At 40.6% G+C, this 16,310-nt stretch overlaps 1 protein-coding gene across 4 annotated transcripts in view; it reads right to left on the reverse strand.

Moving 5' to 3' along the window:
* Window positions 1-16,310, reverse strand: part of dennd4c (DENN/MADD domain containing 4C) — a 190,169-nt gene that overhangs the window by 143,972 nt on the left and 29,887 nt on the right. For all 4 annotated transcript variants that reach the window (XM_078569631.1, XM_078569643.1, XM_078569635.1 and 1 more), the window contains exon 2: window positions 3,697-4,013. In XM_078569631.1, coding sequence (XP_078425757.1) covers window positions 3,697-4,001 — 305 coding nt within the window. In that variant the 5' untranslated portion in view covers window positions 4,002-4,013. The remainder of the gene's footprint in view (window positions 1-3,696; window positions 4,014-16,310) is intronic.

Raw genomic sequence — 16,310 nt, forward strand, 5'->3', positions numbered from 1 at the left:
ATGGAGAAGTAGACCAAGGTGTCACGGAGGGAACATCTCTACAGAATACTCAGTGGGGGTGGGTGGAAGATGTGTTTGGTGGCAGCATCATGCTGGAGTTGGCAGAAGAAACGGTTGCGAAATGGAGAAATGGCTGTAAACCTGGGAGTCCCTTGTCAGGAATATACACAGTTAACAGGTACATGAAGGTCATTGGGACAGAGGTGCCCTTGGGCATCAACACCTGTGACTGAGCAGTCTTCTTCAAAGTACCCTCTGCTCACTCCAATGAGACAACTGGAAAATGGACCCCTCTCCCCCACTCAAAAAACAGCCCATCTCATGTTCACCTGGCTGGGGAACCACACCCAGCAAGATCATCATCTTCGTGGTCAAAGAAATAAAAATCTAAATTTGCAATTTGGAATGTTAGGACACTCATGGATAATCAAGGGTAACTGCCAGAAAGAGAAGATCTATAGAGTTGATTTTGTCATCTGGAATAGGGTCTTGGACTTACTCCCAGAACTCCCAACCGTATAAATGAAAGACTCATGACATTTCACCTACAGCTCAGCTGTAACCAATATGCCACCATCATCAACACTTACACTCCAACTCTTGTCAACCACAAAGGTATGAAAATTCAAGGCCATGTTCTGGTCCGACCTTGAAGTCCTCAAACATCCCAAAACAAAAGCATCTTTTGGGTGGACTTGAATGCAGGGCTGACTGTGACTCCAAAGGCTGGAGCGGAACCACTGGAAAAAACGGGGTGAGAAAGACCAAGACAAATGTTCTCCTGCTGGCAAAATGTGCTCAACACAGCCTCATTCTGACAAGCACCTTCTTCTGTCAGAAGGACAAATGCAAAGCCACATGGAAGCATCCTAGATCAAAGCATTGGCACCTCCTGGATTTTGTTTGGGGGAGGGGGGGGATGGAGTGAGTGAAGGCTGACACCTACTGGACAGAATATCAAATGGCTTGATCATTGATGAACATGCACCCTGCATCAAAACATCACCCAAATGGTCAAAGTCTCAACCCTAAACCAGCCTGACAGAAGGAGAAATTCCAAGTGCAGTTCACGACCAAATCTAGAAAATCTTCACACACCCAACTCAAATCCAGGACCATGGGAACTAATGTTATCTGTACCAGATTCATGAGCCTAGAGCACTGGATCCAAGCCTAGTCATCACCAGGACTGGCTCAACAAAAATGCTCAAATGTGTGACCTTCTAGTAAAACATGCAGCATGGTAGAGCAACCAAGGTCACATTCCAACAGCTCAAGCCAGCAGCATTCAAACAGCTTGATTGATTCCCAAAGGCAAATCCAGAAAATAAAAGGGCATGTGGTGGGAAAAGAAAGCCAGAGCGATTCAACAATATGCTGACTGCATATCATGACATGCAAAACTTCTTCGAAGCCACCAGGGACATCTACAGATGGAAGTCAAATAAACAAAATTCCCTTCGTTCACAGGAGTGTTTCTCTTCTTAAATATGACAATGCCATCCTTCACTGCTGGAAAACACATTCTGAACAACTCAACCAGGAATCCACAGTGGCACTGATACCTTCCAGGCTACCTCTCAATACCCCCTGGTACAATCCATGGGTCAACCACTATTGACGGGGCCACTGCAACAAGCAATCAAATGTACAAAAAACAACAAAGACTGCCGCTCTGATGGTATTCCAGCTGAGGTCTTCTGCTTATCACAACCCATGCACTCATCCTACAGATTTGGGAGAAAATGAACTCCACCCCTGCATCATTTGTAACCATCTTCAAGGAGGAAAATAAATCATGCTATTGAACTGTTTCCCTCTTGTCCATAGCAGGAAAATCCTGACATGCATTCTCTTGAATAACCTACTTCCTGTGACTGAGGAAATCCTCAAGAGACACAATATGGCTTTTGAACTTCCATAGGAACTTCAAATATGGTCTTTTGTTACCAGACAAATTCAAGAAAAAATGTTCAGAATAACAAGAACTCCTCATTGTATTCATCAACTTGACCAAAGCATTTGACTCCGTAAATTGCGGAGCTATGGATTGTACTACAATGCTTTCAATGTCCACAATCCTGCAGTTGCTTCGTGATAACATAACTGCAACTGTCGAGTGGGAGATCTGAGGCAGACGCCTTCAAAATACAGGCTGGGGTTAAGTAACGCTCTGTGATAGCCCCCATACTATTTACAATCTACCCAACAGTGGCTTTAATCCATGTCCTACAAACCTGAATTTTCTTTTGGCAAAAATGTTAAACACGCTGGCCTGGAAGTTCCTGGAAAATTTTGGTGTGACCCCAATACAAGAATGATACTACATCAGTCCCAAGTGCAAACACTAAGTGATACTATTTGTTTATTCTTAAACTTTTAAATAAACTGAAAAAGGAAATCTCTATCAAAGATCAGCAAAAGAAACTGGAACAAATCTGATGTAATTTCTGCCCAGTGCAATCCAGAAAAATCAGGGCCCACTGATGGTCTTGTGATGTTTGCAATGATTATAGAGATAGAAAAAAATAATCAGCTATGCTCATTTTTGAGGTTGTTGAATTTTGGATTGATCTTCTCCAGTTTAGCACTGAGTTAATATTTAATAGTCTGGTCTCATTACGATTTCTGCTTTGTAGCATTTTAAACATCTTGTTTCACGCCCATTCTGAACCCATTCTCCAATAAAAGTAGGTTCATTGCACCTGTGTGAAGAGGAGGCAGTTGGGGCCAGGGAACTGGAAATTATTGATATGATGTAGGGTGTCAGAGGAATCGCAGATGTAGGTGGGAAGGGACTAGACAAGGGGAGAGAGAATGGAGTCAAGATAGCAAGAAATGAGTTCCGTGGGGCAGGAACAGGCTGACACGGTCGGTCTGCCGGGACAGTCTGAAGGCAGGTTCATTCCCTGGAGTCTCTACAAACATTTGGAACTCCTAATTGCTCAATGTTTTTGAAGGTCAGAGAATAATTTGAAGTGAATTTAATCTTTAATCAAGCAAGGGACTAAACCTGTGCACACTTTGGTACCTTGCGCATAACTATAAACTGCAATATCAATGGACTATGCAAACTGATGCAAGGATCTACAAGATTTGCAATTCTAGGTTTGAGTCAAAAATACAATTGCAGTTAATCAAGCTTGATTTGAGCATCCTGGACAATAAAATTATGCTTTTTTGTGCCAGATTCAAAGTAAATTTGGAGGTTACAGGAGTAAACATAAAACTGAAGGGAAAATAAGCCAGAAAATATAATGGCTCCTGTGCAAGTATGGTGAGCTGAACTGTATTTTTAAAAGAAATGATTCTATCGGTTCTTTGTCAGCTTCCAAAAAGCAGGAATACAGCAGATAAAATGCACTTAAAATTCGGACTGGGTTGCATGACAACCCCACAACATTTGCACATCTATGAAAAAAGCAAAAACTGTGGATGTTGGAAATCTGAAACAAAACCAGAAAATACTAGAAAAGCTCAGGAGGTCTGGCAGCATCTGTAGAGAGAGAAGGGTCATTGTCATACGGTCTCAAAACGTTAACTGTTTCTCTCTGCCCAGGTGTTGCCAGGGCTGCTGAATTTTTCCAGTTTTTAAATTTCATTTTCACATCTTGTTGAAAGTATTTGTCCTCCGCTACACATTTACCCATCCCTGCTTTTCAGGCCAAGATGATTTTCAAATATAAAGTAACTCACCCAATGTCAATAAGAGGTGGTTTCTCTCGCCCTCTTTTGTAGCAAAGATGCATTTCTGGACTTTTCAAGCTCCCAAAATTCAAGTTTGCTTGAAGTCCTGTAGGGGTGCTCTCAATGCAAGTGTAACCTTCAGGAACATTTTCTCCTGCTGATTTGATTATCACGGCAAGATCTGTTATTGGTGCTTTTGGTCCTGTTGACTTAGTCTCTGAGATTGCGATTTCTTGCTCCAACGGTGTAGATGTGTCAGTTAGCCCTGCGACTACAAAGTAGTCACTAACTCTTGGGCCTTTATCTTCAATCATGGCTGGTTGCTCCTTAAGAGAAATGAGAGAATACAAGTGGAAACTTAATTTGTTACAGTACACGACTAGATCAGACAAGGCATACATTTATATAATTTCTGATGAACTTGGTGAGTTCTTAACTGCTTTCAGTGTTGGTTGTTTACAGCTATGAAATCATGTCTTTAATTACCAAAAATTACTTATGAAATTCTCTCATGCCCTGAAGGCACCTAATCTGATTGGAATCTCGTCCAAATAGAAGTTCCCTCCCATTAGACCATTATTAATGTATGGGCCTCAATTAAATGCCAATAAGCCCAACTGCAAGGACAATCCAATTTAACAAGCCACAGACATGTATACTGACATTTCTAAAGGATAGCAATCAAAAGTGGTAACCACAGTCTGTGCTCCCTTCCCTAGCCATCAACTGTAGCAACCAGGCTGCTGTTCTAGCTCGATTAGCTAACTCAGCACAGATTGGCAACAGAGCCAAGGCTTTCTTGATCTATTTAGTTCAAGACACAGCATCTCCACCTCAGGGGGAGCAAAAAACCTAATATTTGTAGTGCTGTCAGAAAACAGAAACACACATCCAGATATCTGCTGTGTAAGCAAGATGAAGTGAATGTCGAGCAAATAGAAGGCACCTTAATTTCTGCAAGAATGGGGACGGGAAGGTAAAATAGTATTAGTGAATTGTTGGAGTCATTTCAAGATCAAAAGATCTTATTGAACAGAATAGTCTTTCAAACTATAATTGGAGGTCAATTTGGGTGAAAAGATCTGAATACACAAACCCTCAAATACCCTTCCATCCTGAGAAATTGTTAGGTAATGGTTCCACTGAATTTTGACATTTTGCTGCTCAGTTATACTCAATAACAATAGAACTGACCCAGCAAGACTGACATGTGGCTGAACATATGCATGTGAATTTCTCTTGCTCAAGAGTACTCCAAGTAAAACTGGACCTTCGCAAGCCAAAGGAACCTTCACGCTTTATGCAAATGGCATGTTTTGCTTAGCCACCATGTTCACAGGTTCCTCCAAGGACACCTGCTTACATCTACCATTGTACCCAATTGGCCCACAGGAGATCCTGTATTCGAAGTGACAATCTGACCACTGAGCGATTTTTGAATCAAGTGAGCCAATTTTACCTGATAACTTATTCCAGATCTCTGTAAACTCTCATTGAAAGCACAGTATAAAACTATAGGGTCTGACCCTTCCACTGCCTCCAATTTTCCTACTACATGTCCTACATCCAGTATTCAATGATCAGAAATCTGGGTGTCTCATTTGATCAAGCTAACCTTTTGACCCCAGATCCCAACAATCACCAAGCTTGTCTTGTTCCACCTTTGTAGCATTGCATGTCTCTAGCACTGCCTCAACTCATCTGCTACAGAAACCCTTATCCATGCATCAGTTACTTCTGGACTTGACTATTCCAATACTGTTCTAACTAGCCTCCTACCTTGCATGCTCTGTAAACCTGAACTCATCCAAAACGCTACAGTCTGGTTCCCAACTCGCACCAAGTCCAGGTCCGCATCACCCTTGTACTCCTGGACCATACTGTATTGGCTTCTGGTCCAGCAATTTTTAAAGTGCAATTCTGGTTTTAAACCTCTCCATGGCCTCACCTATCCTTATCACCAGCCTCCTCCAGCCTTGCATCCCTCATGGTGCATCTGTAATATTCCTCATTTCACCAGTGACAGTCAAGTCTTCAACCACCTAGGCCCAATAGTCAAAACTTCCTCCTTAAACCTCCTTCCTTTTCCTCCTTAAAGATGTACTTTAAAACATGTCTGTGCAAGCTTTTGTTCACCTGCCCTACCTGTTCTTATGTAGCTCAAACAAGCTTTGATAATACTCCTGTAAAGCACCGTGGTATATTTTCCAATGTTAAAGGTGCTATCGAAATACAAATTTGTCTAATTATTTAGGCACTATGCTGGGGAGTAGAGAATTCATAGCATTGTAGAAAGTTTACAGCACGGAGAGTCCACTTGGCCCATTGTGTCTGCACCAGACAAAAATGAGCCACCCAGCCTAATCCCACTTTCCAGCACTTGGTCTGCAACCCTGCACGTTACAGCATTTGAGGTACATATCCAGACACCTTTTAAATGAGTTGAGGGTGCCTACCTCTATTACCCTTTCAGGCAATGAGTTCCAGACCCCCAAACCCTCCAGGTGAAAAATATTTTTCCTCATCTCCCCTCTCATCTTTCGACCACTTTAAATCTATACCCCCAAGTCACTGAACTCTGCTAAAGTAAATAGGCCCTTCCCATCCACTCTATCCTGGCCCCTCACAATTTTGTACATCCCAATCAAATCCTTCCTCAGCCTCCTGTGTTCCAAGGAAAAAACCCCCAGCCTATCCAATCTTTCCTCATAGCTGCAATTCTCCAGTCTTGGCAACATCCTCAAATCTCTTCCATATCCTCCCTAATGCAATTGTATCTTTTCTGCAATGAGGTGGCCAGAACTGCATACAGTACTCAAGTTGTGGCCTAACTAATGTTTTATATAGTTCCAACATTACCTCCCTCTTACATTCTATGTCTTGGCTAATAAAGGTAAGGATTCCATATGCCTTCTAACCACCTTATCGACCTGTCCTACTACCTTCAGGGATCTGTGGACATTCACTCCAAGGTGTCTCACTTCCTCTATACCTCTCAGTATCCTCCCATTTATTGTGTAATCCTTTGCCTTGTTTGACCTCCCCAAATGCATCACCTCACACTTCTCTGGGTTGAATTTCATTTGCTGCTTTGCTGCCCACCTGGCCATCCATTGATGTCTTCCTGCAGTTTACCGCAATCCTCTTGGCTATCTACTGCACGGCCGATTTTTGTGTCATCTGCAAACTTCTTGATCATTTTCCCTACATTTACATCCAAATCATTAATATATACCACAATGCAGGGGACCTAGGACTGAACCCCGCAAAACCGCAATGGAAACAGCCTGCTAGTCACCAAAACATCAAGTACCCACTAAGTTTCCTACCACTGAGCGAATTTTGTATCCAGCTTGTTACATTGCTCTGGATCCCATGGGTTTTTATTTTTAAAACCAGTCTGCCATGTGGGACCCTGTCCAAAACCCTGCTAAAATCCATGTAGACCACATCAAAGTCACTATCATTAATCCTCCTTGTTACTTCCTCAATAAAATACAAATTAGTCAGACATGACCTTCCCTTAACAAATCCATACTGACTGTCCTCGATTAATCCACGCCTAAGTGACAATTTATCCAGTCCTTCAAATGATTGAGAAGTCAGGCTGACTGGCCTGTAACTATTTGGTCTACCCCTCAGACCTCCAATCCTCCAATATTGCACCTACATCCAGTGAGGATTGGAAAATGAGGGTCAAACCCTCCACAAATTCCTCCTTGGCTTCTTCTAGCAGCCTGGGGTACAAAAGAAGTGCAGAGGTTCAACAGGCCATCAGTGGGGTGGCAGGATTGTCTTGAGGAGAGATTGAGGAAACGAGGTCTGCACTGTCTAGAGTTTTGAAGAATGATCATCTCATTGAAAATAAAATTCTTGCAGGATGTGACAGGCTAGATGTGGATTGGATGTTTCCCCTGGCTGGCGAGTCTAGAACCAGGGGACATGATCTCAGAATAAGGGGAAGGCCATTTAAGACTGAGATGAGGAGGAATTTCTTCACTCAGAAAGTGGTGAATCTTTGGAATTCTCTATTCAAAGGGCTGTGGAACCTCAATCAATCATTGAGCATGCTCAGGACAGAAATCGATAGATTTCTGGATACTAATGGCATCAAGAGATATGGGGATAGTGGAAAAAAAGGCACAAGGTGGACGATCAACCATGATCTGTTTGAATGGTGGAACTGGCTCAATGGGGCGAATGGTGTACACTCCTGCTCCTATTTCTTATGTTCCTATGTTCATCCAGCCCAGATTAGAATTAAGCTTCCAAGTATTATATTTTTCATGTCACTGCCCCAAGTAATAAAAAAATAAGCCATGTGCAAAGCAAGTCAGTACAGGCATAAATGATCTCATCTACCTTGACCAAATGTGATAACAACTTGTCCAGATCACTACAACCATTTGAGAGGTGATCTCATTGAAACAAAATTCTGAGGTCCCTGATAGGGTACAAACTGAGGAGGTTTCCCTGGTTGGGAAGTCTGGAACATAGGCACTCGGAATAAGGGGTCAGCCATTTTAGGACTGAGCTGAGAATAAATTTCTTCCATTGAAGGATTCTGAACTTGTAGATTACTACTGCAGGCTGCCAATGGTTGCTCAGTCATTGAGTACATTTAAGTCAGAAATCAGTTGTTTCAGCTACTGAGGAAAATATGGAAATAATGCAGGAAGGTGTAACTGAGATAGAAGACTTAACTGAATGAAGCAGACCCAAGAGGCTGAATGGCTTACTCAAGCTCATATTTTTCATCTTCTTAACCATTTCTTTCTCCAAAGATACTGCCTAACTTCCTGAATGCCAGCATTTTCTGTTGTTAATGTCAATTCAGGGCCGGTTGCTTACCCCATTTATAGTGATACATTACACATTGCATAAGTGCACTTTGGTCACCTAAGCCCAACATAAAGTTACTTATGAACATGAGCAATTCAATTTGCCTTCTATACTGTGCCAATTATTTTGGGAGCAAGGGGGAAAAGTAGACAATTAAATAATGGCAGAAACTGAGTGAATAGTTAAAGTCATAGGAAGTGCTGTATTTGTGCCGAAAATGTGCCACTTCCTGTTTCACTGGAAAACATCATACCACAATCTTGCACTGAAATATGCTTTATCTGGCAATCTCTGCCATTTTTATTACAAAGAACTCTTCTTTGTAAACTAGATAAGTTTCTCTGAAAGCAAGCAACAGCAAAAGAGGATTTGCTTTTGTATTTTATTAGGTTTTACACAGTTTGCTGGGAGTTTCATAAGGCTAAGAATTAAACTGAAAACCATTTGCAGTATGGGCCTTGAACTGACAAAAGTCCTATTAAATTCAGCCCCCACCCCCCTCCATTTTAACAACATGAAAAACTGGCCATAAATCAAGACGAATCAATGCAGCCAACGGTAGATTTAGTATTTAAAGTTAACATCCTCAAAAGGGATGTTACAATGTATCTAGCATTCATTTAATGTTATTGATATTTCAATAAGATTAAAAATTAGCATTCCTGCAAATACACGCATCATGCAACACTAAGTTACAAAGAAACAATACACTTGATTAACCCACGATACATACCTTTGTGACCAAAACACACAGCAAAATGAGGTCATCTACTGATTTGTAGCATTAAAAACTTAAATTTTCTGCACTAATGCAAATTCTATTGCAGTTATACCCCAAGGGTGAATAGCGAATGACTTTGAAAAATGGAAACAGAATGGCACTTCCAGGAATTCAAAAATGCACAAGTGCGGCTCATTGGATCTTCCTTCAAACCCTCAGCGTATAAAGGTTACACCTCAATTAAAGGTTACACCTCAATTAAATCTTGAAACCAGAGGACACAATTTGCCAAGCATAAAGCTTACAAATTATGCTGCTGCATACAAATAAAAATATTGGTGGTTGAGATTTTCGTTAGTGATTAAGACACCCTATTGTGCATAATTTTTTTCCCATCATACAAGCTTCACATTCTCCTTACAGTTTAATGAATGTATTCATAGGTACAATGCAATAGAACTGGCCAACGTCTTAGGTTCCGAAACTGGATAGCAATCGTGAGCAGGAACATAGGTTTTTTTTTCCCTCTTCTATGGTTCCAGCCTGCAAAGGTCAATTCCAAACACTCTTTGCTGCTCTGGCTACATCAGATAACTCACCTGGACCAGTTAATTCACCCAAGACTAAAAATTGATACTTCTAACTCAACTGCTCACTGTTTCAGCCAGCTGAGACAACCAAGCAGCTAACAATTTGTTGTTAAACATATTAGACTTCATATTACAAATCAAACTCTGATCGCAATTTCTATATTATTAAAAAAACAGATGGTCCAAGGACAGGTGCCAGAATTAGCCCACAGCTAGTTTAAAATTGATTGTGGTGCATTTACTTATACTGGAAGCTACATATATTAATACACAGGGCCCTGTTCTTTGCCGACAAAGAACATGTACACACAACGCACATTGTTCAGCTAAACAAGATATGTGACAGCCGTTCACTGGTTCATTCCCCAGGGCAATGTCTTGACTGGTTTAAATTTTGAACAATGCTTAGCAGTTAACTGTCACCATCAACTGGTGCATTCTCCATGGTAATGCTTCTATCAGAGTCCACTTGCCAACCAAATCAGCACTCTTTTCGCATACAGTATACATATGTCATTTCCCTTGGCATTTCTTTGTGAATTGTCATGATAACTGCAAGACAAAAAGCTTCAACAAAACAAAAAATATACATATTTTTTCAGCAATACTCAAAGCTCTGTGCTACCAATGACTATTTGTATACTCTAAGCACTGCTGCTTAGGTAAGTGGATGGATTTTCAACTATGTGGTGCTTATGTTCAAGTCCTTCAACATTAAGAATTATTTAATTGGATCATAGTTCGCCTATTTAATTAGGTCACTATGCACCAACATCAAAGTAAAACACAAATAGAGTTTTTCTCCAGCAATTTTTACTGAGCATAGGCACTTACTAGAATGATGCAAGTCTTGCTTACCAAATCAGATACCTCATTACAAAGAGTCATTCAGAATTTTCAACTGATCTGGTATCAAAATGTTGCCAATTGCTATGTTACTCTGTTTTACATGTATTCAGCACAAATCCTTAACTATTACTGCTGCTGTTCCTTCAGGCATAAAGCCAAGCAGTTGCCACAAAAAGAAAAATAAGATTTAATTTAACAAGTAGTTGGCGCAATTGTTTCCCAATACTACATAAATGCATTGTTTGACCATCAACACACAAACCTCATTTTCAGAATCAGCCAACTCTACTTAGTAGATATTAAAAGACAGCAGAAAACACCCAATGCCGTTCAAGTGAAATCCTACCTTAAAAATCAATAAATTTGCAGTCAGCAAGCAGTGGCCTTCAAATAAAACAAATCAGTTTAATGTATTAATCAACTTAAAACAATGATTTTTTAAACTTGAAAAGCTATGTAAATGTTATCCCTTTTAGTTTATTTTTCAAGTGAGTCATCAATGGCATATAGCCAGTGGGTTTTTTTGGTTGCTTTAGACCCGACAGCAAATTTTTTTTTAAAAATCAAGGGCTTTTACAATGGTTGTGTGAAGATTTAACAAAGACCCACTGATTTGAATGGATGATGAGTGTATTGAATATCCCACATCAGCTTATATCCAAATATTTTTTTCCAGGGTGTCTTTTTTAAAAATAAAGTAGGTCACTTACTTTGAGTAATAAAATCTAGTCTATCAATGGAAACAGGAACCGATGTGGTTATGCATTCGTACATGAATATTTTCCAATTCAGACATTCTGATCCAAGTCAGATTTCAGATATTTGTAGTACAGTTTAATTATTCAATATTCAATTAATTTGATAACACTTCATTTAAAACCAACATTCAACAGTTATACATTTTAGTAGCTTTGCTTCAGAAAACTATTAAATTAACATAGTCGTGGTGATACAAACATTATAGGAGTAATGTTTGACACAAGCAACAGAAATTACTGCATTTTGCACTTATGCAGTGTCCTTTCAACAACTACTTGTATTTATGTAGCATCTTTAACATAGTAAGATGCCCCAAGACACTTCATAGCAGTCTTTACAAACTTCGACATTGACCTACACATGTTATTAGCGTAGATGACCACAAGTTTGGTTGAACGGGTAGGTTTAAAGGAAGAGAGGGAGGGGTAGAGACAAAGGTTTTGGGAGGGATTTCCAGAGCTAAGGGCCTCAGCAGTTGAAGGCACAGCTACCAATGGTGCAGTGAGTAACATCAGGGATGTGCAAGAGGCCAGAATCGGAGGAGTGCAAATATCTGAGCTTTATAGGACTGGAGGTGGTTAGGAATACCATTGTCCAGGAAAGTGGTGGGGGTAGAGGGAGCTATAAGAAAGGAACAGAAGAAGTATTTAATAAAATTCAGCAAAGAATGAAAGTATTATTCCCACAAGGGCCCAGTTAGTGAAAGCAAAAGTCCTGCCCTATCTACACTGCAGATGTATTTCCTGAATTTGTTCTTTAATAATGTAACCAGGGAACTTGCATTGAAGTAGTTTTGCAAAGCAATTTCTACAGAAGACAGAGCTTTAAAGCCAACATGCATGAACATTCTAGTTTTGCTTTTACATTGTTAGGTGCAGAGACTAAACAGTTTCAACTGTAAACCTACACACAAGTGGTGCAATGAAAAAAGTAAATTGGTCATACTCTTTTCTACATTTCTCACTTGCTACAGACTTCCAATCTGCCCTCCGTGGCAGAAGGCAAATATAAATGGGCCAAAATCCAATCAAATTATTCTGAAGAGTGCAGCAAATTATGTGGACACAATCATGGATTTCAGGGTCTCCTGGCTCAACAGCCAAATCATACCAAATTCTACTCAATTATAAATCAGCAACTCTGCCAAGAGTGCATATTTATTGATGCCACAATTAAAAATTGTTCTTGGTTGTACTGTGATTCACCCCTACCCACCCCAGTTTTGGGATCACACATAAGGAAAGGTCATTTTAACTAAAAGCTAGCCAGACTCTTCAAACTGCAGCTCAGCATGAATCACAACCTCAAGGAAAAAAGGGTGGTTGAGGATAGAAAAGTTTCCAAGTTCCCAGAACTAGCCACGCCCCTAGCCAAGCTGTTCCAGTACAGCTACAACACTGGCATCTACCCAAAGTGGAACATTGCCCAAGTATGTCCTGCCCACAAAAAGCAGATATCCAATTCAGCCAATAATCACTCCATCAGTCTACTGTCGATCTACAGCAAAGCGATGGAAGGTATCAAATGCTATCAAGCAGCACTTGCTCAGCATCAACCTGCTCAGTGATGCTCAGTTTGGGTTCTGCCAGAACCACTCAGCTCCAGGTCTCATTACAAGCTTGGTCCAAACATGGACATAAGAGTGGAATTCCAGAGATGGAGCTGACACCAAGGCTGTATTTTGAGTATGGCATCAAGGAGCCTTAGCAAAACTGAAGACAATGGGAATCAGAGGGAAAACGCTCTACAATGACTTGTTCTAGTCATGACATGCTCAAAGGAAGGTAGTTGTGGTTGTTGGGTGACAAGCATCTCAGCACCAGGACAGCAGCGCAGGAATTCCTCAGGGTAACTTCCAAGGCTCAACCATCTTCAGCTGCTTCAATGATCTACCCTCCAAAATATCAGAAGGGGGAGGGAGGGGGAAAATGTTCACTGATGAGTGCAGTGTTCAGTAACATTGGCAACTCCTCAGATACTGATGCAGACTGTGCTCATAAGCAGCCAGATATGGACAACATTCAGACTTGTGCTAATTGGTGCCAAGTAACATTCATGTCCCACACGTGCCAGGCAATGACCATCTCCAACAAGAGAGAATCTAACCATCACCCCTCAAGATTCAAATGGCAGCGCCACCACAGAATCCCCCACTAACAACATCCAGTGGGGCGAGGGGGTTAGCATTGACCAGAAATTGAACTGGACCAGCCATATAAATACTGTGGCTACAAAAATAGGTCAGAGGCTGGGAATTCTGTGGTAAGTCACCTCCTGGCTCCCCAAAGCCTGTTCCACTAATTAAAAAGGGACAAGCCAGGAGTGTGATGGAATGCTCTCCGCTTGCCTGGATGAGTGCAGCTCCAACATCCAAGCAGCTTGACGTCATTCAGGATAAAACAGCCCACTTGATCAGCACCCCACTCACCACCAATGCACAGTGGCAGCAGTGTGCATCATCTACACGATGTCATGCGTTTCTCCAGAGTTCCTTTGACAGCACCTTCCAAATCTGCAATCTCTACCACCTGAGAACAAGGTAGCAGATGCAAGAGAACAAGACCATGAGAACATAACCATGTGCACCATCATGATTTTGAAATGTGCCACCATTCCTGAGTCATAATATCTGTAACTCCCTACTTAACTGTGGCTGTACATATATAACATGGACTGCAGTGGATCATGCAAGCTAGCTTTCCATTCCCTGCTCGAAGGGAATAAATGTTGGCCTTGCCAGGATGCTCACATCCCACAATCAAAAATACTCATCTGCTAAAGCTGTCTAAGTGTGTTTTAGAAGGCTAAAATGTCATGAGAGCAAACCTAGAGTGGTTTATGTCATCTCAACAGTAAAATGTACACCTTGGAAAATGGTCCAAATTTTTTATCCTTCTGTCTAACACGTAAGCAGACACACACCTTCCCTTACATAATCTTTGCTTTATGTTTGGGAGGAGTGAGTAGTGGTGAGATAGGTGCTTACACATGCATATAAACAAATTTTTATTTTATGGTAAGGAAATTATGTCTTGCATGGGTCAGCAATTTAAAGCAAAAATTTACATGGTATTCTAGGATTTTTACCTAGTACTTTGGAATCCAATTTGACAACTGACCACTTGTGAAAACTAAATGAGTAGCTTTTTATAAAAAAAAAATTTCTTGAATTTTCATTAACATCAAGCTCAGGATACATGGCAAAGTGGCACATGAAACCTACCAGTTCCAGCTTTAGCTTTGTTATACATTGCAACACAATATAGGCGAGTGAGTTTAGATTCCATTTGAAGAGTGTTGCAGTGGTCTTAGGTAGAATAAGGTTTAAAGTGTGGGCTTTGGTGAATTCCTGGGTTCTGCAAGCAGAGAGGAGGATTAAGGTCTGTGAGTTTTTGAAAACTCCCTCCAAATAAAAGAGATTCAATAATTCAAGATAACCATCCATAACCAGTCATTTGAGCAGTCAGCAATTATGATGGGTCTCCCGATCATCAGAGATCTGACTTGCGAATGAAGATGCACGTGGGACCCTGTAGAAATCCTCATGTGCCGACCTACGTGGGAATTGCTTGCAAGGTTTCAGCGCCCAATGGGAAGAGGGTAATTGCTTCAGGGTCCTTTGCAAATATCTCCAATTCTGAGTTAGAGTCAGCAACTTGGGAAAGATCCAGAGTACTTATCTGGATAGTTACCCAAGAAATGTTACAGACAAACATGGTCTAACACCTGGATAACGACACAACTGACATTCCTCTGCACCCCATCACCCCACACCAAGAAACCCACACCCCACCATTCATTCACTCAGTCATAGACTGACATTCAAACTGGACCTTTAAACTTAACATAAAAGCAGCTAATGCTGTAAGAAGGAATCATGTCCTCTCTTCCCCTGAACTCTACTCTGTTATGAGAGATGCTGCACATTTGTGAAAACCAGGATTGGAAGATCCCAGAAGAAACGCGTAGCTGCATCGAGTTGGGGGTATTTTTGATAACAGCATCAATCCAACGATCACTGCCACTGCTCGGAAGATCCGGGCCAATGTATACTTTTTCAAACAAACAATAAAACAACCTTTTATAGTTTGCCTATGAAGCTTCCCAAATTCATTGCCCATTAAATTAGAAATGAGACCATTTCAACTTTATCCACTTTGGCAAGTTGAAGTAAAAGTTAATTCTTTTCTACAAGTTTAGTTAAAAACCTACTCAAACCAAAGATTTGTCGAATGATTTTCAAAACTAATTTTACGACAAGTGGGACTGTCCCACTGAGAAAAATAGATGACTCAGAATTCAACGATTAAGTGTAACAATCTAATTTGAAATTAGTCTTTTTAAAATTTACAATCATGCCCTCCATTTAAAACTCAATTTTGCTAAATAAAACTTTGAGATTTTGCCCTCTAGCTTCTGAAGATTGGCTGTTTTTATAATACAGTATAAGTAGACAGAGAAAGTGAAGACAAACATTCAAGCAATTGGGCTGACTAAAGTCTACTAATGCACATGGGCAAACTGCACTCACTGCATATACTCAGAATTCAGGATCGGCTTTCAGCTAGTTTTGTCAAGGTTTGAGGCAAAAATGACAAGTCTGAGCCCAGGATTTTGAGAGCCTGAGGCCTTCAAGTAAAATGCTAAGCAAGTTATTAAAGAGATAATTCAGAGAATGTTAAAACGATATTGAATATTTTAAATTTGTTTTAAACCTTATTCAGAACAGAGAAAGATAAGCCAATTGAAATCAATGAAAATGCACTATATTCTTTTGGGGTGAGGTGGAGGAGATACAGGGGAGGGAACTTGAACCATTTTTCTGAACCAAAATTTTGATGTCCAAAGCAAATGCTTCAGGA

Source organism: Cetorhinus maximus, chromosome 2 (assembly GCF_964194155.1).
Source record: "Cetorhinus maximus chromosome 2, sCetMax3.hap1.1, whole genome shotgun sequence".
Classification (NCBI taxonomy): domain Eukaryota; kingdom Metazoa; phylum Chordata; class Chondrichthyes; order Lamniformes; family Cetorhinidae; genus Cetorhinus; species Cetorhinus maximus.